This window comes from Psammomys obesus, unplaced genomic scaffold (assembly GCF_907164565.1).
Source record: "Psammomys obesus unplaced genomic scaffold, mPsaObe1.curated_primary_1811, whole genome shotgun sequence".
Lineage (NCBI taxonomy): Eukaryota > Metazoa > Chordata > Mammalia > Rodentia > Muridae > Psammomys > Psammomys obesus.
In genome coordinates this window covers 11,061,601-11,084,553 of record NW_026596091.1, presented here as the reverse complement: position 1 = coordinate 11,084,553, position 22,953 = coordinate 11,061,601, and the positions used below count along the sequence as shown (strand labels likewise).

The window sequence follows — 22,953 nt, the reverse complement described above, 5'->3', positions numbered from 1 at the left end:
AGATAACACAAGCATAGAAGGGAACACTTTTCTTTAGGTGGCAGGGCAAGCGTGCAAAGGGGCTGACAGTGACTAAAGAATTACAAGAGTCTTTGGTCATTTCCGAGATGATGGCATTCACATATATGCACCCAACATAGTCTTCCTTCTGACACTGGGATCCTTGCATGCCAGATGCTCCATGTTGATATCCCACGTGCTCACAGTGCTCACCAAACCCTCATTTTTACCCTAAACTGATCTACTTCAAGTGCTACCCATCCCAGCGAATGGCGTGGCATCACCACCCTACAGTCCACATAGCCTGTCAACTCCTGGTGAATAATCCTTTCTTTCACCTTCTTCCCGAGTATTGTCCACAAAGGAGTAACATTCTCTGATCACACCATTCTCTGATCTAAACCGTGATGTGGCTTTCGTATGGCTCCTATGCTGAAGAGCCAAACCTACTGGATGTCTCTGCATACTGACTCACCTGGCTCTGCAAACTTACCTTCCTACCTCTTACTACAGGCTCCTTTTCACCTTAGAAACTTTGTTGTCATTGTTCCTAAGTACCAGAAGGCTCCTCCTTTTCTCTTTGCCTAGTTATCCAACATCTACCCTTCCTAAGTCAGCGTCCGCAACAAGCCTTCAAGGACAGTCTCCAGGTCCTTTCTCCTCTAAATCTAGCTTGCTTAATAGCTTCAAGCAATTAGAACTCTTCCTGTAGTCTACTTGATTACAATGCTACTTACTTTACTTGGGCTAATTTCTGCTAAGTACACATCTGCATTGGTTGAATACACGCTTAGCGAAGAAAAGCTCTTTTAATCATCCACTCTACCTTATGCCTAGCACAGTGCTTAGCTCCATTTTATTGACTGACCGAAGTAATGAAGCCCAGGTAGAGGAGACCCTTACACAAGGCAGGGAGATGTGGAGTAGGGTATCATGCAAGGAGACAGAGGCTGGAAGCCAGGTACTGACTTCTCTCTAACTATTAGGTTCTAGGTGCCCATCTCTGTAGATCTGTTGGCTGGCACGGCTGCCTTCTACAGTCCCCTCAGATACGTCTTTTGGGTAACCCACTGTAGCTTCTATGTCAGCACCCACTGCTTTATCCATTCACCCCTGCTTGCATGTTCACAGACACAACACAGAGATCACCATCAGCCCCTGCTTGCTCCAGGCTTTCTGCTGCACTGTCTCCACCTCTCTTGATTTTCACACAATTGAAAAGGACTTTGCTCTAGATTAGGCTTTGTTTTAAGAAAATGCTGTTACTGGTTCCGTATTCTATCCACACTATTCAACATCCATCATGAAACAGTAAGGCTGCTTTTCTCCATGTGTACATTTAATTGCCTTCAAGAACTTTTCCTTTCTATTTACAATGTGGCCAACTGGACCCAAATGCCTAATTTTCAGTTTGTCAGGGCTTTTGACATACCTTCCTTATTAACTTTGATCTCTGATTTAAAGTGAGAGAGAAATGTGTAATTCTTTCTTTTGGTTGGACACTTATAGGCCATTGTGGGGTTATTTTGTGTAAGAAAATAGGGAGGGAGGACATGGAAGAGGGAAAAAATACAGGGAAACAGTCAGTTTATAGTCAGAAAAACACACACTTCTCAATTAACTTGAACATCATATAGTAAGAAAGATCACTATAAAGACACAGTTAACATTTTTAGGAGTTCAGGATGAGTGTGGCATGTACCCAAAACCAATTAAATGTTAACATCAATGATCATGAAAACATACAACAATGAAAAACAAATATTGTCAGATTACAGAAATAATATGGCAGAGAGCACATGCTGTCAGAAAAAAGGATCCTGAGGGGCTAAGAAGATGGCTCAGTCGTAGTAACAAATCCTGCTGAGCAATCATGAGGGCCACTTAGCAAGCTCAGAATTCCACAAACACTTGTCCTCCAGTTCCAATGGAATCAATGCCCTGCCTGAGTGTGCTATCCTGGCAAAATGCCTTTTCTTTTTATTTGTTTGCTTTTAGTTTTTTCGAAACAGGATTTATCTGTGTAGTCCTGGCTGTCCTGGAACTCACTATGTAGACCAGACCAAGTATTGGGATTAAAGGCATGTGCCAACACTGCCCAACCAGAATGTCATTTTCAATATATGTGTGTGTACATGTATGTGGATGTAATGACTACACACACACTTACCTAGCTGAGAGGATGAAAGAACGTTCCACACTTTCAATATTTAATTCATTCTGATATGCTTCTTGAGAAGGTTTTCTGACCTGGAAGAGGGTACAGATATCAGACAAACTTAATGCCACAAATCCAACATGGAAACAGTAACTGAAGCTGCCCAATCCCCTGGAGAATGCTGTCCACAGCCAGTCTCTTCACTCAGCGTTATCTACTGCCATGCTTTGTCATCTCTGTTCTAGACAACTTTAAATACCCACAGGCAGTTACTGCCCCATCTCCAAGCCTTAGGTCACAACATTCACTCTTCGGAATACCTTTTCCCAGTGTCCCAGCATGGCGGGCTACAATTAATATATTAAGGTTCACTGTCTTTCTCCAGAAAGACTTCCCGGATTCTCTCTCATGTGGTGGTTTTTGCTTTGTGTTCTATTTGGGAAAGGGTCTCGCTATGTAGCACTTGCCATTTCCCAGCTGTCTATCAAAATCAGCACACCAATCCCTTCACCACACCTATTAAAGGCACACATTCTTCTTGGCTGTGGCATCTCACAACAGTGATCTCAGCACTCAAGGAGGTAAGACAGAAGAGTGTCCTGATTGCTAAGTCGGCCTGTGTTACAGAGTGAACTCTAACTCATAAAACCATAAAAGGTTTGGCATGGTTGCTAGCATCTATGACTACAGCACTTGGGAGGTTGAGGCAGGAGGATAAGGAGCTCAATACCAGCCTTGACTACAGAGGCCAGCCTGGGAAATAAAATAAAGGCAAAATCTCAAACCAAGCTTTTTAAAAAGACTCCTGTGGTGGACTGAATGAAAATGACCCCCACAGACTCACAGGGAGCAGCATTATTAGGGGTGTGGCCTTTGGAAAAAGCAAGTCACTAGGTGGGCTTTGAGTTTTCAGATGCTCAAGCCAGGCCCATGTCACTCTCTCTTCCTGCTGTCTGCTGATCTAGATGTAGAACTCTCAGCTACTCTCTAGTACTATGTCTGTCTGTGTGCTGTCACGCTTCCTGCCATGATAATAGACTAAACGTCTGAACTGTAAGCTACCTCAGTTAAATGTTTTCTTTTGTAAGAGTTGCAGTGGCCATGGTGTCACTTAACAGCAATAGAAAGCCTAACTAAGACAACCCCACAAAACACACACAGAAACATATATATTGGAGATGACAGTCCTACTACGCTGCCTCAGGTAGTCTTGAACTCCTGATTTCAAATTATCATCCTATCTCAGCCTCCTATGTACTGGGGATTAAAGACAAACATCACAAATCTCTTTTTGGCTCTAAATTCCATTTGTTTATATGTTTGTTTGTTTTTATCTATTTGATTATTTATTTATGTTATATTTAGGCAGAGTCTCAAGTAGCTAGCTTGAAACTCACTATGTAGTGGGGAAAGCCCTTGAGCTCCTGATCCACTTGCCTCCTCCTCCCAAGGGGCGAGATTGAAAGCACACGCTGCCACACTCACCTTGAACTCCTAAAAATGTTAACTGTGTCTTTATAGTGATCTTTCATACTGTCTATTAAAAGGTATTGTGTGTATACTATTGAAAAGTCTCCTGGACATAGGAAGGTTTGGGAAGAAGCAGAGACAAAATGAATCATCCTTTAATTCATCCTCATGTTTTTCCTTTTATCAAATCTGTTATTAGTTTTGTTTATAGTCATTCTCAATAACTATCCCTTGAATAAATTAATGCAGGAGTAAACCACTAACAGGCATGAACAGATGCATAAGCAGAAGCACACAGAAACAGAAAAGGGAGGGTGTGAGAAAGATGACTACCTGGGGATTGTCTTCTGCATGTGTTTGGGTAAATGAAAGCTGTAAAATGCACACCAACCTTCATTCCAGCCAACGAGAGCATGTTGTTCAATTTGTACATCCCAGATTGCATGGGTGTTGTATACAGCAGGGCATCATTAAACTAAAAGTAGAAGCACATCACAAGGCCACTTACAGGAACTAATTTTATCAACAAAGGTATTAATATCACACAGAAATAAAGGGAAAAGATTACTTCTCAGAAAGTTTCTAAGGAAATGTGTTTTATATCCAGGTTCTATTAGAGAGTTAATGTTTCATGGGTTCAAAATCACACTAAAAAACTACAATCTGCATGAGTAAAAGAAACTAAATCCTAAGAGAAAAAAATCTCATCCAGCATCATAACATCTCACCATTTCCTGTGTTTGAAACAAGCAGTATAGCTGCCCTATACTGCAATTTGAATACACCACATTTATTGGTTATATAAGCATTCCACTAAGCATGTCCACCTAGACATGTCAAACCACACAGACCCTCTTACCAGGAAGAACATTCGGGGCTGCATGACTTTCCGAGACAGCTTCATCAGCGTGCCTTCTTTGAGAAAAACCTAATCCATCCAAGCAAACACTCAGTTAGTCCTACCATCACCATGTGACTACAATACACATAGAATATTCTTCTCCCTGAACTGTTTCTGTGGGAGCCTGGGAGACATAGCTTCTTTGTGACTTTTACAGTCATGGCTCCTTTATAAACCCTCCAAATGACTAAAAAATGAGATAAAAAAAAAAAAAAGGCGGGGGGAGGGGGGGCTAGAGGGATGGCTTACTGAGCAAAATTACTAGTTTCTATTGCAGAGGAAAGCTCTAAACTGCCTGTAACTCTAGTTCCAGGAGATCTGACACCCTCTCCTTGCCTCCGAGGGTACTGCAGGCACATGGTATATGTCATACACAGGTAGATGAAACTCATGCAAGAAATAAAAATAAACAAATAAGTATTTTTTAAGAGAAAAAAGGGTGGCAGTTTTCTCAGTTAGAAGGGTCCTTGCATAGCATTCTTGAAGCTCTGGGCTTGATTTTTAGCACCTCAACAAACCAGGCATGAGGCAGTATGCCATTCTGTAATTCTAGCCCTTGCAAGGTGGAACGTAAATTCAAGGCTAGCTTGTGTTATATAAGACTCTGTCTTATAAAATCAAATATAAATATGAAACATAAAAATATAAAACACAATATTTTATTATACATTAAAATACAAAAATAAGTATATTTAGAGCATATTTAATTATATAGGATTAAATATAAAATTATACTTTATGTACCATATAGAAGTATATTGTATATAAATAAAATCTAACTAAAACATATAAGTATATTTTAATCATAAAAATATAAAATATCAATATAAAATTAAAATATATAAATAAAAATATGAAAAAATACTTTAGAAAAGGGGGCTCAGAAGGTAAAAGTAATAGCTTCAAAGCCTGATGACCTGAGTTCAATCCCTGAGACCTACATGGTAAAAGAACATCCTCCCAACAATTGTCCTTTGACCTACACACACACACACACACACACACACACACACACACACAACTTTTTTTTGTTGTTGTTGTTTTTAAAAAGATAAAAAGGAAAAGAAGCCAAAAATGATGAAGAAATTTTAAAAAGTACTTAGGCATGACAATCGGTCTCATAAATCCTGTGCTAGCCCCGGGGACATTCAGTAGACTGACACAGCTGCCTGTGTGTTCTTGATCCTGAGCACATGTAACAGCCTGATGACACTGTGCATCTCCCTGACTCCATTTCTTAGACCACTTCCCTGCTCTGTGAGGAGCAGCGAAACAGCAATCTTGTTCCCTTCCAGGCTTAAAGATTTTAGATGGCATTGCCTTCAAAGCTGTGTGAGTTCAGTTGGTATTACACAATTAAACGATCCCATTAAATCACTCAATTGGAACTCCATGGGGTCCTCTGCCTCTCTCCTAATTGAATTGGACTGCTTGTCACCGAGACTTACATCATACTGTTTTGAGTGGACAGAATGATGTGTATTAGGTCAGTGAAGAGTAGCATAACTCATTTTCAAAACTAAAATAAAAATAGCTATAGTCAGTACCCAGACACACTGTATTACTGTAGAAGGCATTCTAAAACACTTACCCGCCCAGGCTGCACAATTTCATGGTGTCCACTTAAGCTGTATTGAATTTGCATAAGTTTCTGAAAGTTGTCCTACAGAAGACAATGCAGAGCATGTGATGGCTGGGCTTCCAGGTTCCACAGTGTACAGCCCTTCACTCCCAGATACTTACCCCTTGCTTCATGGTGTCATTGGCATGGTTAGCTACCTCTATCACAACTGCTAGGGCATCTAAAATGTACACGAATAGAAAGGGCATTTGGTCATTACCAATGAGGCAAACACATTCCCAACATTACGCAATTCTGGCTGACAAAATACCTACTACACAGAAACTAAAACATGGGAGAACCTTGGTTGCCCATGAGTAGCCAGAACTATAGACATTAAGATTCAGTGAGAAGATAAGCAGAGAAAAACAGGCAAAAACAAAGCAAAATAAATAATGAACAAATCGAGTTCCAGACCCTAAGGAGATCACAGATCATGTGTCAGGGCTGGCTGGGTTTTGCTGAGATACGATTACTCTGCTACAAGGGTAAGAACAGGATTTTACCTAGTTGCTAAGGTCTTCCCTAATATAAACTGTCTTGGGAAATGATTGATAAAGCAAGCAGGACTTATGAGAAATAACAAAGAGTGAGAGGTTGGAAGTGATATAGCTTAGTGATATAGCATGTACTTTACATGCCAAAGGCCCTGGTTCAATTTGAACACCAATAAACCAAAGTCTTCAAAAAAAAAAAAAAAAGCAGAAGAGGGCTGGGGTTCAGCCTTCCTCTAGGAGACTGATTTAAAGAGATGTGAATTAGAAATAAGAGAAATGGGAGACCTTGGCTTCATCCTCAATAGAGAAAGAAGGAAAAGAGGGACAAGAGGAAAGGCGATGGGAAGGAGGGAGAATAAAACACACAGAAATAAAACAGACCTTAGCATAGACTCTTCAAGCATCAGTTTGTATGCTGGGTGATTTAGCTCCATGGGACAATTTTTGGTTTGTAATTTGTACTAGTCCTTTGCCTTTCACAAGCATTTTAAAATGTTCTAACCACAGAATATTTATACTTACAAATAAAAGCATATATGTATGTATGTAAGTATGTATGTATTCAAGCTGTCCTTCTGCCTCAGCTGGGGTAATATTGGGATTATTGGCATGTACTACCACACCTAGCTAAGTCTTTTGTCTGGAGATGTGGCTGTGTCACATCCAAGATAGAATATTGCATAAAGAACAAGTATAAGGATACTTTGTCACAATGACAAGAAACGTCCCACTGGCAGAGAAGTTCACACCCTTTAACTGTCACTAACCTAAACAAAAATGCTCACCCTGCACATATGACTGGGACATTCTGAGACAAACAGGAGAAACATTAAAGGGGAAACCATGTTCTCCAAGAGCTTTATGTAAGTAAGTGTTCAGCAACAAAGGAGCCATTTCTCATGTAGCCAAGGCTGGCCTAAATCCTTGTTCCAGCTATTTCTCATGTAGCCAAAGCTGGCCTTAAATCCTTGTTCTAGCTATTTCTCATGTAGCTAAGGTTGGCCTTATCTTGAATGCTGGTGTTTTACCATGCCTGGTTTTGGGTACTCTTTATAGTACCAACCCTTAAACATGTGTTCTCTTCACTATTACTTAAAAACTCTGAGAGAGAGAGAGAGAGAGAGAGAGAGAAAGAGAGAGAAAGAGAGAGGCTAGAGGTGGAACTTGGGGCTTCATTCATGCTAGGCTAGGGCTCTACTATTGAGCTACACTCCCAACCTTATCTCTGTTATTCAAGGAAAGTAGGCTTTCCTTACATAGCAAACCCCACCACATGCTAGAACGTATGCACCTGACACTATCTTCACATGAATACCTCCTTAAGAGATGCTGATGACTCTACCACTTAAGACTGGCTATTTTTCAAAGACCTATCTGCTTAATTTTCTCTCACCCCAGTACAGTCCAATCCACAGCTGCCCTCTGCACCATTTACAGCTCTGCTTCTGAGCACACAGTGCATCTCACTGTTCACTGCTTATCTAATCTGTGCCTCTTTGAAAGTGGATAACTCCATGGACGGAGATCCTTCATCTTGAAATCTTTACTTGCTTCACCTATGGAATCAATGACTACTTTCTTGAAGGCAGAAGTCCTGAGATGTGGGACAGAGGTCTCTTGGGACTCTGTTTGCCAAGGTCACTATAAAAAGGGTAGGGGGGGGGTGTCTTGGGAAACAAACCAAAGTCTTGTGCATGTTGAGTGAACACTGTATTGCTGAAGTAACCTCAGGTCAGCAGTGCCTATTCTTCATCCTGCCTATTCCAGCTCATCTAGGGTCCTGCTTTTCCCTAAGCCATCTTCTCTGCCTCTACAACTATCACATTTTTCTCTTCCCAAATAACTCTGTACAGCTGAGTATTCTTACTCTAAAGCTATTGCCTGTATTATTTATTTGATGGTGATTTTAAGTTTCTTCATCAACTGGAGCAATGCTTTTACTGAAGACATGGAACATCATTCAAGCAATCTCAAACTTTTTTTTTTTTTAAGATTTATTTATTTTTATATGTACATTGGTGTTTTGTCTGCATGTATGTCTGTATGAAAGTGTCACGTCTCCTGGAACCGTGGTTACAGACAGTTGTGAGCTGCCATGTGGATACTGGGAATTCTAGAATAGAAGGCAGTGCTCTTAGCCACTGAGCTATCTCTCTAGCCCCCAAACTTTTCTTTTAAAATAAAATGCTAGTAATAACTCTGGGCTATGAGTATCATTCAGTGGTAGAACATTTGCTTAGCATGTGTCCCGAATTGAATTTATAGTATCACGAACAACCACATCAAAGACATAAGTTGAGAGTAGAGGTACAGGCCTGTAAACCCCACATTCAAGAGGCTGAGGCAAGGATCATAAGTTCAAGGCTATTCTTCCTCAGAACAAAATAGCAAGACTTGGTGGCAAGTATCTGTAACAACAGTACTTAGGACGTACAGGCAGAAGGACTAGAAGTTCAAGGTCATCCTTGGCTATAAGCAACTTTTAAGCCAAGCTATGCTACAATTAAAACTTGTTTAAAAAAATTAAGCCAAGCCAACAAAAAACAAAACAACAAAACACAAATAGAAGCTAGAGAAGACATAAAATGATTATGCAACAATAATTATAAATCTCTAAAAATAGCTTTGAAACAAGCTCAATTTTTAAAAAAATATTTTACGTGTATGCGTATTCTGCCTGCATGTATGTACAATGGATGCATGCCTAGTGCCTGCAGAGGCCAGACGAGGGCATCAGATCCCCTAGAATTGGAGTTATGGATGAGTATGAGCCAGAATGTGGGTGCTGGGAACTGAACCTGGGTCCTCTGCAAGAATAAGTATTCTTAACCACTGAGCCCCCAAACTCACTCAAGTTTTAAATCTGAAGCTATATAGAATACATAAGGATATGATCAAAATTCATAAATTAATGGAGTGGACATGGACTTGTTTAATAAATTTCTGAAGATAAGCCTATGACACCTGAAGAGGTAATATGAGCAATAAACAGAAACCCTAACCAGAGTTATTCCGAGATGTCAAGGCAGGGAGAAAAGGATAATATAATACTTCGGCAGATACTTTAGATTTTATCTTTTTGTGGGTTGCTTCGTTTATAGTCAGGGTGTTAACCACAGCCCAGGCTAGCCTCAGACTATTGGAGATCCTCCTGTCTTAGCTTCCCAAGTACTGGGGTTACATGAGTGTGTCACTGTGCCTGGCTTAAACTTTATCCTTGTCTTGCAGTGCAGTCACTTCACTTTCAAGTTTGAAATGACCTGATGAATCATCTGGTTCAGTCTCTGGCTCAGAAAGACAGAACATGGACACCACAGCAGTGATGGTACACACAAGAAAGGGGCTTCCTGAGGAAGCATCCAGGCGCATCCACTCTCCTGGAGGCCAGCCTGTGGGTCTCCTGTGACTGCCATCACCTGCCGCCGATACTTCCCCTAGCTCCAGTTTCATCTGCCCAAGGGAACCTTTAAAATCAGGTTTCACATAAGGGCTTTGTTCTTAGTGTATCTTTCCTTTCCAGGCTTAACTAAGTAAACAAAATACACAAGGTAAGACTGCAAAGGTTAGTTACCTTTTGTGTCTCTGTGATCTACAGAGCCTTCTAGAAGGTTCTTTAAGTAATCTAGAAAAGAAACAAATCAAGAGTATTTAGAACAATGCAGTATGGACAATCCCTAACTCATCTTTTTAATTTAATACTTCAGTTTTATGTTTAGCCCAACTGTAGAAGAACAAAACCCTGCAATCAGGTGTACAAAACCAGAACTGCAAAGACTGTATAAGAGAGTGGTTCTCAACCTTCCTAATGGTACAACCCTTTACTATAGTGCCTCATGTTGCAGTGACCCCAAAATCGTAAATTGTTTTCATTGCTACTTCATAACCGTAATTTTGCCACTGATTTGAATCATAATGAAAATATCTGTGTTTTACGATAGTCTTAGGAGTTCCTCTGTGAAAGAGTTGAGACCCACAGACTGAAAGCTATAAGTATTGAGGTAAGAAATCAGCAGGGCTTGGAGAACACATTTATAACTTCACCTCTGACCAGAAGCAGGAGGCAGGAGTGTCTAATGTTTGAGGCCAATACAACCTGAGCTACACAGTGAGAGCTTGCCAAACCAAAGAAAAACCATGAAAAAAAAGTTTAGTATCATATGACCAAGTCATAAAACTCATTTTGTCCCCGGGTCAAAGAACGCAATCCAGGTTCCCTAATGTTTACTCCACCACACATGAAATACCTTAACTTCAAGATCTAATACTGAACCTCGAGGCACTGATACACTGAAGGCCCAAATTACAGATTTCTCAACCTAAGAATCTACCAGTACTCAGAATACCAAAGTAACTCCCCACGTGTTCTAAACCTGTACTTTCCAAATGCAGACTTCTGCCCTCAGAGGACATCTAACAGTGTCTGCTGACAATTTCTACTGTCACAGCTAGGGAGAGGGGACGCTACTGGCATTTGGTGTGGAGGTTAGGGATTCAACTTTGATACAGCCTCACAATAGATGATCCAAATTTCAATGTGGCTGAAGTCCAGAAACCCTGGGCTAGCTGAAGACAGTATGTAAACAACATAAAAAACATGGTATAGTGTGACTTATGGGAAAAGGTTCTATTTGGTAACTCTTTAATATAAAAAAAATGTCACACAACAGTTATTTCTCTGTTGAGAAATATTGGATGTCCTTGTTATCCATCCAACTTTTTTCTTTAGAATTTACTATCCCCTACCACATGGTCTGTTACTTACTTTTCTGACTTTCTTGCTATTACCTAAACCAGACCCCTTGTTCACAACCCAAATTTGGTTGGGAACAATTCAAACAATTCCCATATATTTCCTGGCTCCATGATTTCTGTCACTAACTGCTTTCCTTTTTAATTCCTTCTTCTGTCTTGGCATATAAAATCTGACTCACCATCTTGATAGTTGTGTGTGTGTGTGTGTGTGTGTGTGTGTGTGTGTGTGTAATGTTGGGGATGGACTCCAGGGCCTCAGACATGGTCTATCACTAAACTACATCCCTGTTCTTCAACTGATAGTTTAAGGCTCTTCTGAGATGCCCCTCTCCTATAAACCTTTCTATTTAAAAGCATTGTTTTCTCCTTTGAACAGAACATGACATGACAGTTATTCTATGCTTCTCTTATTTGTAAGATTCATATCCCATTACCCACGAACACCCAGCACATTCTCAATAAAGGCTGAACTAGAACGCCTGTAGAAGTGCAGAAAATGATAGGAGGAAAAGCATGGTAGAAAACTGGCATATCAGACCCAGTTTAACAATATCATGAACAGATATAATTTTAGCATGGAGATTCATGCTGAAGTAGATTCATGCAGAAGATGTGCTCACAGCAAATATGGAAACTTGGATGTTAGTAGTGGTTTTCCAAATGTAACAACAGATAAACTCAAAGTGTTGAAACTTCCTGAATCTTGAGATAATGATCTAAGGGCCCATGGAGTCTGGATATACACACTCTAATTACCCAGCCTGGTAGTACAAACCTGCTAAGATGCTGTATATAACCATAGTAAGCATCCTTGAGGCATGGCAGTACCTACATCTTGCCAGGGTAGGTCACTAAAAATTTAGAACTAAAGGCAGCCCAAACACAGAGCATGGAATGCCTCTGATGAAATATGAAAAAAAAAAAAATCACAAAAAATGACTGAAATCTATTGCTCACACACTATGCTTAGCCTCCGCTCGACAATGCTTATTAAGCCAGGTGTGTTGGCTTGTGCCTGCTACTCTAGCCCAGGAGCCTGAAGTAAAAGTACTGCCAGGGATCTAAGGCTAGCCTAGATGACATGATGAATTTCAGGCTAGCCTGAGTGGCAGAGGGAAGCTCTGTCTCAATAAAACAAAACAAGCTATTCTTACCTTGACTCAAAATGCATCCCACATACAAGCCACGTTCAATGAGTTTGTATTTAACAATTCTATGGCTAAAAGTGCCAGTATTGAGACACTGTATAGGGTCATGCCTGTAATTCCTGCACAGGGGGGAGGCTAATGAATTCTAGGCCACCCTCCAGCACAGTGAGACCCTGTCTCAAAAGCAAACAAAACAACTGTTATGGTTGACAAACTTATCCTTTGTTTTTTTTAACATTTATTTATTTGTTTGTTTGTTATATTTGTACTTGTGTGAGGCATTTGCATGCTGTGATGTACATAAGCAGGTCAGAAGATAAACTCTAAGGGCCAGTTTGTTCCTTCCCTCCCTTACCTTTGGTTTTTCAAGACAGGGTTTCTCTGTGTAGCCATGGCTGTCCTGAACTCCAATTGTAGACGAGGCTGGCCTTGAACTTACACAGATCTACCTGCCTCTGACTCAAAGTGCTGGAATTAAAGGCATGTGCTACCACGCCCAGCCCCCATTCTCTCCTACTACCAAAAGCTTTGAGACTGAACTCAGGTCATGAGGCAAAACAGTAAGCACGTTTCCCTCCGAGTCATCTTGCCAGCCCAGACTTCCCTTTTTAATAGATATTCTTAACACCCAAGTGGTTTTTCTTAAGATTGTAGTTAGCTAAAGAATCTGGACAGGGAAACAAATTTACTTAAACGTCAGACTTATGGCAAGTTTCTCTTTTTCTTTTTTTTCCAGTTCTTGTTCATCTATACAGTAGTAGATTCTATCTACAAATGGAATAATTTCTTTATCCCCAGAAAGCTTCCTAGAAGACAGGCATATTACAAAATCCTGACCTCAGGATCATTTTCAAGAGCCTGATAAGCATCTAAATTGCATTTTGTTTGTTTGGTTTTTAGTTGGTTTTGGTTTGGGCTAGTGTTCAAATTGGGCTGCTGGTCTGCCAACATGCACTTTTAAAGAACAGGGGTTGAGTACAAATGCTATAAAGAAAATATACTAAAGAGGTTGCTACTACAAGCTATTTTTTAAGTTATTTATCTTTATTTCACATACACTGGTGTTTTGCCTGCACGCATATCTGTAAGCGTGTGGGATCCCCTGGAAATACACAGTTGTGAGCTGCCATGTGGGTATTGGGAATTGAACACAGATACTCTCAAAGAGCAGCTAGTGCTCTTAACTGCTGAGCCATCTCTCCAGCACTACAACAAGCTATTAATCAAGGAAGGAATGCAGATAAGTCAGCTTCCTGCTAATTTTTAAAATGTGATATTGGTCTCTACAATTCAGCTTTGCAGCTAATCTGCGCTTCCATTCATGATTCCCTTCAACAGTTATGAATCAGTCGGGACCTTGGCAGCACCATGAGGAGGATGACTGATCAGTGTGAGTCAGACAGCACTGAAACCACCAGCTGCCCCAGGACTGGCTGAAGCTGCGGTGAAAGCAGCAAAGGAGGTTAGACAGACGACCTGCATACTCATGGGTATTGGTCACCATCTCCCATTTGGGGCCTGGCCCTGCAGAAATGTTCACACGAATCATATGGGCAGGCAGTTGTTTCAGTTGCCAAGTTAAATCTGTAACATCATGAATTGCCTGCCCCTGCCTAAACAAATTAAGCATAGTTTAAAGAGTTGTTTTATACGTGTGTGTGTGTGTGTGTGTGTGTGTGTGTGTGTGTGTCTCAAACCCCAAAGAGACTATTGTTGCTATTTTAAATCAAAACCAGGAAAGAAAAAGAAGGGGAGTGGTGGTGCGCACACGTAACCTCAGCACTTAGGAGGTGGAAATCTTTAGAGACAAAGACAGTGTTAGAGATGGGCTGGAGAAGAGGGAGAGAAATGAGAATTAATTTACTGATATGGGGACATCACAAAATGTACTCTTGGACCACCAGGTGGCACCATTGGCTAATTAACTCTGGAGCATTTTGTCCCTTAACATTAGTAATGCAAAACAAATTGAAACACACCCATATGCAACCCCTAGGGATGCTCATAGACAGGTAACTTGCTACTCACAAAAGGTCCAAGATGAAAGGATGGGGCCCTAAAACTCTACATCTTCTTGAAGCTCTACATTTTCTACACCAGAGCTCCTAGTAAGCCTTACACTCTTAATCATAACCAACCAATAACCAACTAAAATTAGAAACTGCTCAGAAACTGCTCACTAAATTTCCATCACTGGTGGGAGTCTAGGACTTTGTGCCTTCAAACACAGATTGTGCTGAAAGCAGCTGGGAGGAGTATTGTTCCAGAGTAAAATGTTCCAAATTGGAGGACAAGGCTTGATGTGTTTGTTCAGGTTTGTTCTTTCCTCTATAATTCATGGTGAGTTTAGCAGCACATGAGGAGTAACCGGATCCTGAGAAAGGTTATCAACCCTTGCAATGAGCCTGTTTTACAAAGTCCCAAAGTTAGAAACATTACCCTGCCTCTCCAAAGATCATGTCATTTGAAATAGAAAAAAAATGTCCACATGTCAAGCTACAAGACTGATTTCTTCAAGGCAGCTAGGAGGGATTCCTAGAGCTAGATTCTAAGGCAGCAGAGGCTGAAATTCTGACTCCTCTGAAAAACCAAATACAACTGTTCTGCTAAAGGAACACTGCAATAAGATGACTCCTAACAACATTCCGCTATGTGAAATGATTCATGTCTCGCTCAGCCTTCATCCTCCTGCAGGAAATGGGAACTAACAACGACCTCCAGCTGGACAATGTGCAGAGAGGGAGAGGGAGAGGGTGAGATCTTCAGATCCTTAATCCTAAATGGGATGTCTCCATCAAATCCCTCCCCTTGGGGCTCAGGGAAATCTGCTGAAGAGGGGGAAAGATTGTAAGAGCTAGTGGGGATGGGTAACACAGCCTTCTAGACACAACAGGACTGACACAGATATGAACTCAGACCTGGAAGCATACACAGGGCCTACATAGGTCTGGCTTTCATGGGGTCCCAGTGCTGAGAGGGGAAGTGGGCACAAGCTCCCATTCCTGATCCAGAAGCTATCTCCAATTGATAATCATTCACAAAGAAAAAATTACAAACCACAATTAAGGGCAGGCTCCATGCTCAGCTGTAAATAACCAACACAAAACATACTCAAGGGTATTTTTGAAGATTTTCTTTTGTCTTACAATGCCTTATTTGGGCATCTTTTTTACCTTATAGGTCTTTTCCTTATATATTATGGTTTCCAATTTTGAGTTTTCATGAGGCAGGGTATATGTCTAAGTGTGTGTTTTTCATGCTTTTTCTTTATTTACTCTGTTTGCTTGTTTTGTTTTATTCTAGTTTGTTTGTTTTGTGTCTGTTTGACATGGAGTTGGATGGGTGGGGAGATGGAGAGGATCTGGGAGATCATGGAGGGGAAAACTAATCAAAATACATTGCATGAATTTTTTTTTTAAAGAAATTCTTACTCCCATGGTCTAGTAATGTCTAGCTAGGGAACAATCTTGCAACCTTTTTCTCCATTGCATTTTAATTTATTTGTGTTTGATCGTTCATTTTTCTGGCGTTGGGGATCAGACTCAGGCCTTGCTAAGACTAAGCAAGCATTCTACCAGTAAGGGCCACCAGTCCCTACAGCACATCTGGATTTGTGAAAGAGCTAGTCTGGCTAGGTATGCCGTCATATGTCAGTGACCCCGATATCCAGGAGGCTGAGGCACAAGGGTAACAGCAAGACTCTGTCTGTGGCAGGAAACAACTAAATTAGAACAAAAAAACAAACAAAACAAAAAATAATCTATACAGCATTTCTCTTTGAAACAGGTCTTCATACAGCCCAAACTAGGCTGAACTCCTGATCAATACTGCCTCCATAATTATAGGCATGAGCCAGAAAGCTTCATTTTGTTTTGTTTTCAAGAAGACAGTGTCTTGCTATGTAGCATAGGCTGTCCTCAAGCCTTCCATCCTCCTGCCTCAGCTTCCTGAGTGCTGGGGTTACAGGTGTCTGTTACCACCAGCAGTATCAGTATAAATCTGATTTCCTTCTGGCTTTATAAATGCTTGATGTGTCTTAGCAATACAAGGATTTCCTTCTCTATTTTATTCCCTGACAATAGTCTTAAATCTGTGGTCTAGGCACAGTTGATGTTATAAATGGTATCTTATCACACTCCTGAAAATTAACAGATTTGGATACATGGTGTGATCATTTTAAGTAGCACAGATCATCATTTTGATAATTTGTCTTTTTCCATATTTCAAATTACTTTTGGAGGAATAACTATGAAATGTTTTAAAATTATGATTTTGAAAAGCATTCTCAAAAGGGTGGTCTCATACTCAGCTGACCTTGAACTCTTAACCTTCCTGCTACCACCTCCCAGGTGCTGGTATTACAAGAAAGCACATACACACTTTTCTAACAATGCACCTAGCAGCTTAGGATCTCTTGCATCAGCTACATATCCAGTCCACTCCACACTGCAGAACAGGACAACGCTAACAACCATCAAACACAGGTGGTTTCTATTCAAATGTATTCCTGGCAACACTGCGTATATGAATTAGAGACATATTCAGCCTGAATTAATTTTGTGACTATGTACTAAGGAAAACTGTGTCCTCTGAGAGAATATTTAGGGATAATCCCCTATATACCAGCACTAGGTGTACATATGGAAAGATCAGTTGCATCTTGGGAAGGGCCTTGCACAGCAGAAAAAGTAATTATTTAACTGAAATCTGTTAGTTAAAATAGGGAACCATCCAAAGTATACCCTTTAGTAATCTGCAACCATTTCCTTTTGAGCCCATAAAAAAAGTCCCAATCAATAACTGGGGCTCTTGAGTACTCTCTCCCTCATGTGTCTCACTGTCACTCTTGACAGTATACTCTGATCAGTCCTATCACTGTACTATTGAATGAAGTTTCCTTGCTACTTTGAAATCTGTGGACACTTGTTTCAATCCGAACCTGGACACACTGGTCTCAGACACCAGGCACTGGTAAGATCATTACTAATTAAAAAGTACTCCAATTCTTCCATTTTTCAAACACCAGTTCAATTCTAGTCCTTAACTATGTGGCCTAGACCTGCCTTTAAAAACATGGCATTTGTATAATATAGAAAAAGGACCTTTATGGTTTTCTTTTTCTTTCCAGACTCATGGCTTCGAATGCAAGGAACACCATTCTGTGAGTAAAAAACCGCTCCTTTCACAGGTGATGTAGTCCCTTAATGGGGACTGGACGTGGACATCAACTGAGCACGTTAATACTCGGCAGAGCCAAGAAAAATCTTGTCTATCTACCCAAGATTTTGATGACTTTGGTCTCAAAAAGGAAGTTTCAAAGGACTCATGAACAAACCTGATCCCAAGTTCATTCTGTGATAAGATCTAGAATTGCATCTTAGAATGGGCAGACCACAAAGGAAGCTCTCCAGGGTTATTCTGAATTTTCAAAGACTCCTTTTCTTAGTGGCTGGACAACCAAGGCTGCCAGTTGATCAAGTGAGGATCTCAAGTACAAAGAAAGGGCCTTAGCACATTAAGCCACTCTGAAGTGTAAAGAAACTCTTGTCCATATTTGTCCCTACCACTCCATCAACAAAGCAAAGTCAGGCTTAGGGAAAACAAGTGTAATTCACTATGCAACAACAGGTAAGTGAAGAACAAAGCAAACCTAATCACCAGAGCAAGTTCAAGTTTAGCTGAATTTCCATGTTTTCTATAATTGGAACAGTTCTTATGAGCCTGTGATTCTGACAAAAACTGTGAGAGAAATTCTAGCAACAAATTCTGCTCACTAAATCTTTGCCAAGACAAGTTCCAGGGAACCTGGGTCAAACCTGCACTAAGAACTGAAGAAAGAATGGCTTTGTGTCCATCTCCCCCAGTGGAATTCAGGTCATCTGCAATCGTGGATGGACAAAACACATGCACATAAACAGACAGACTTGATTTTCATTAACCTTATTGTTTTGTTTCTACAAAACACCATCTCATTGTGTAGTTCTGGCTGTCCTGGAACTTGCAATGTAGACCAGGCTGGCCTCAAACTCACAGAGATACACCTGTTTCTGCTTCCAGAGTGCTGGGATTAAATGAGTGCACCACCACACCCAGCCCCATTTTCATTAACCTTTAAATGAAATAAGAGTTTCTGTCTACCAGGAATACTGGTAGCAAAGCCCAGAAGTATTAACAACCTTTGTGACTCTATCACCACGGAAATCACATACATTTTAATGCAAATTATAGTTGAGGCAGACAATGGAAAAAATTGTAGACTCTCATTAGCACTACCTCTAAGTGATAGTAATTATCTATCCTCCCGTCAGATCTCATTTAATTTAGTACTAAAGAAGCACATTTGGCTAGGTGAGGTAGCACAGACTGTAATACCAGCATTTGGGAGGTGGAAGCACGAAGATGGGGTGCTCAGGGTCATCCTTGGCTATATAATGAATTTGAAGTCACCTGTGCTACATGACACCCTGTCTCAAAACAACAACAAAACCAGAATAGGTCTGAGTATGTAGTTCGGGTGCAAGAGTAATTGCCTAACAAGCACAAAGCCCTGACTATGATCCCCAGTACCCCATCAAGATGGAAGATTATAATCCTAGGATAGTGAAGGCAGGAGGACCAGAAGTTCCATGACCATCCTTGGCTCCTCAGGAAGTTGAAGACCAGTGTAGGCTACATGAGACTGCCATAAAACCACAAAAAGAAACAGACAGAAGCATAGGTAGACAGGGCGTGCTTACTTCTTAGGTCCTGAGGTCTTCCCAAAGCTTTTAAATATTTCTAAGATACAATTTATCGAACAGAATCTCTTAACATGAATTCCTCAAAACCACAATTAAAAATGAATTGCAACAGCACAGCAGCTGGTCTAATTAACACAAATTCAGGATAGCATTATCCCCTATCTCACACGGATAGAAATGCCCCCATCAAAGTCTTTGGGTTCGTGAGAAAGTAAATTCTTGGTCTGGAGTCTAAGATATGATCACCATCAACCTTTGGAAATCAAGTTCTGACCTATAGAAAGTGGTCAAATTACCTGTTTAATTGTGTTGTTCTTGTTCTGAGACAGGGTTTTACTACGCAACCCTGGCTATCCTGGAATTTGCTATGCAGAAAAGTTGGCGAACTGTGCCCCCAAGTGCTAAGACTAAAGGTATGGGCCACTATGCCCAAGTAAAATGATTTTTGATGCATACAGTTAGCTCTGGTTTTATATTAATATAAATAAAATATAAATAAAATACTTGAGGTATTTTATTTATATTGATATATTATATAAATCTATGATGTTATATTATACCGTAATATATCAACTATTCATTATATATTGCAATATAATTATGAATTAGTTAATAATTAACTATGCTCATTATTATATTAATATTAACATAAAGATATTATTGTATTAAAGAATATAATGAATGACTAATCATTGGTATTAATATATAATATATACACAATGTTAATATTATACAATGTATTATATATGTTCATATAGCTATATAATATATATATTTTTTGTAAAATAGAATAAGTTTTCATAAGGATTTTCTAAGTGTAATCTATTAGGTTACTTTTTAAATCTGTAGACTAGCCTGGTTATCACTCACATTCGCAGCTTCAAACACTACAACAGGTGTTTTTAATATCTCATTCTCACGGAAAGTCTTGGCTTTCTAAAAGCTAGAGGGAATTATTGTCATCTCAGACAAAGGCAAAGACTACGGGAAAGAGTAATAAAATATACCTCTAAAACAACTTTAATATAACATAAATATTTTGAATAAGATCAAAGAAAGTACAATGAATCAAAGTTCAAAGGACTGTTGTTTCCTCATAACTGTGAAAGTGCAAAAGATTTTCAGAATTATAAATTACATTTTTCAATATACTTTCTCCTCAGTGATCCTGCTTGATTCAACTTCCTTCAATGTAATAATGTTCCACAAATAAAAAACAGTTTTATGAAGAAAAATTCTAATATATATGTAGAGATAAAAAGTCTGAAAAGGTCTGAGTCATTTCCAAATAATAGAAGATGAAAAGGGATTTGCCTTTTTATATTACATACATATTTTTACATACACAAAAGAACCCTTTGAAGGAAAAATGTGACCTTTGCAAAAATAACAAGTGGCAAGATCCACACAAATTGTAAGGAAAGAAGAAGAGTTCAGTGGGAACCTGAGTTGCTGGACACCGCCTCTGAGACAACCTGTGGGCTGAGGGCCATTTCTGTGCTGCCTGTCAGGCCCAGGTGTCCAGGTCAGGACTGGTCCAGAGGAGCATTTGCTGGGTGAGCGATTCATGTATGAGTGAACTGATCCTGGAAGGACATGCTTCAGCAGACAGTGAAGCCTACTACAACTAGAGCAAAGGAAAGGAAGATTTAAGTAGGCTGAGTTTACGAACTGAGGTCTCTATACTGTAGATAAGTGTACTCTCCGCTTTTCTAGCTCGCACAGTAAGGGCTGGGGATAGCTAAGTGACTGAATACTTACTTGCAAAGCATGCCTGAGGTCCTAGGATCAATCCTCAGCATGAACATAAATAAGTAAATAAATTAAATAACAAATAAATCAATCATCAAAATCTAATAAGCAGAATCAAAGTACACCTTTGGCAGAGAAATGAAGCAATGATTTGCTGGGTTACACGCAGTGGGATAACAAACAGGTAGTTTGGCCAGTCTGAAGACATTTCTGCAACATGCAGTGGGTGGAGAAAGCTCTGACCTGGATGACCACAGGAGCAGGCTTGGGAGGGAAAGGAAGACCTGGAGATCCTAGCTGGGAGTAACCGGGAGGGGAAGTTTAATCCTTCTGTAAGAGCCTGAGTCATGGAAGCTTGCTTTCAGTTTTAACTGCTCTGTAGTGACCTGTCCATCCAGCACACATTCATGGTGCCACTGCACATCCTAAAATGGAGCAACTTCTCATTTCCTAGACCTTTCAGTTGGTCAAGTCTGATATTGGTCAAGACCTCTAAGACCCAGATAGCTTCTTTCTTTGAAGAGCTGAGAAAGAGGCAGCAGACTGATGCTGCTTCTGAGGCAGTGTCTGCTTGCTCCCTGGCTGTTGCTTCTGGATTCCCAAACGTTCCAACTCCAGGGGATCTGAGTGCTCCACACACTTAGGAAAGTCCTAACTCTGATGCATTAACCTTGACTAGCCAACACAAAAGGACACTTAAAAGCATTCAGGATCCATTAGGCAAATCACTCAGTGTTTCCTCGGACATTTTACTACACAACTGTATGCATCCTTTTAGATCTTATTTTGAGTTGATTAAAAAAAAAACTGCTACCAAGACTTAATTAATTTATGTGTGCATTTACTTTATTTCTGCTGGGGGACCTGAGTCATGGCCATGTGCTTCACACCTGGGGGTTCCACAAGGTTTCCCATCAAGGCGTTGGGGGAATTTTTTATTCAGGGAAGAGAGAGAAAAGAACTTCAGCAGAAACTGAAGTTCTCCTGTGGGAGAAAGCATTGCAAGAAAAAAACAGGATGGCTAAACAGCAGCAAGGACCACTGCCTCTGGGGATTTCCACTCACTTTTCTCTAAAAGAAATATCCTGTCCTACCGGTCTTTCATCTATGCATTTCTCAGACTCTCTCAGACTTTGCCAAGAAACCAGGGCAAGCACAAGTCCACTTATACTGAGTCAGGCAGGAATCTTCCCCTCTTCTGCCAAGTACTTCGATAGATAATCATCAACATCAGGAGTTGATTCAAATAGAGGCTTATTCTTCCTTTTAACTACTGTACCATTATGCGTTTGAAATTACAAGGTTGTTGGGGGGGGATTAAGTAATTTGAACTTATTTTTTTAAACATGCAATCCCGGTTAATCATTTAAACAGATGCAGACTTAAGACTTAACATCTGGACTGGAGAGATGGCTTAGCAGTTGAGAGGCCATGTTGCTCTTATTGAGGACCTATGTTCAATTCCCAGCACCCAAATGCTGGTCCACAACTGACTCTGACTCCAGTTCCAGGGCACCTGATACCCTTTTCTGACCTCAGGGAGCACCAAGCATGCATGTAGTATACATACATGCATGCATGCAAGAAGATTCCTGCAAGTTCCAGGCAGCTTGGGCTATATAATGCATTCTAGGCCAGCCTACACTCTTATGTGGACTGTATCTATAAATTAAAAATATATACATACCCAAGTGAAAATAAGTCCAAGAGACTAGTGTAGTGGAATATGTCTGTATTTCTAGTATTCCTTAGTCCAAAGCAGAATTATGGTGAGTCTGAAGCCAATTTGGGCTATGTAGCAAGTACCAAGCTAGCCAGGACTACACAGCAAGACCCTGCCTCAAACAACATTAAAAATCAAAATTTAAGAACCCACAAACCCCTCAAAAGGAAGGAAGGAAGGAAGGAAGGAAG

At 40.3% G+C, this 22,953-nt stretch overlaps 1 protein-coding gene across 1 annotated transcript in view; it reads right to left on the bottom strand.

Moving 5' to 3' along the window:
• Window positions 1-22,953, bottom strand: part of Fgd6 (FYVE, RhoGEF and PH domain containing 6) — a 111,635-nt gene that overhangs the window by 17,439 nt on the left and 71,243 nt on the right. Inside the window, exons 9-14 of the mRNA XM_055627763.1 lie at window positions 10,219-10,269; window positions 6,273-6,331; window positions 6,121-6,192; window positions 4,488-4,556; window positions 4,020-4,103; window positions 2,171-2,250 (exon numbers count right to left, since the gene is read on the bottom strand). Of these exons, the coding sequence (XP_055483738.1) occupies window positions 2,171-2,250; window positions 4,020-4,103; window positions 4,488-4,556; window positions 6,121-6,192; window positions 6,273-6,331; window positions 10,219-10,269 (415 nt within the window). The remainder of the gene's footprint in view (window positions 1-2,170; window positions 2,251-4,019; window positions 4,104-4,487; window positions 4,557-6,120; window positions 6,193-6,272; window positions 6,332-10,218; window positions 10,270-22,953) is intronic.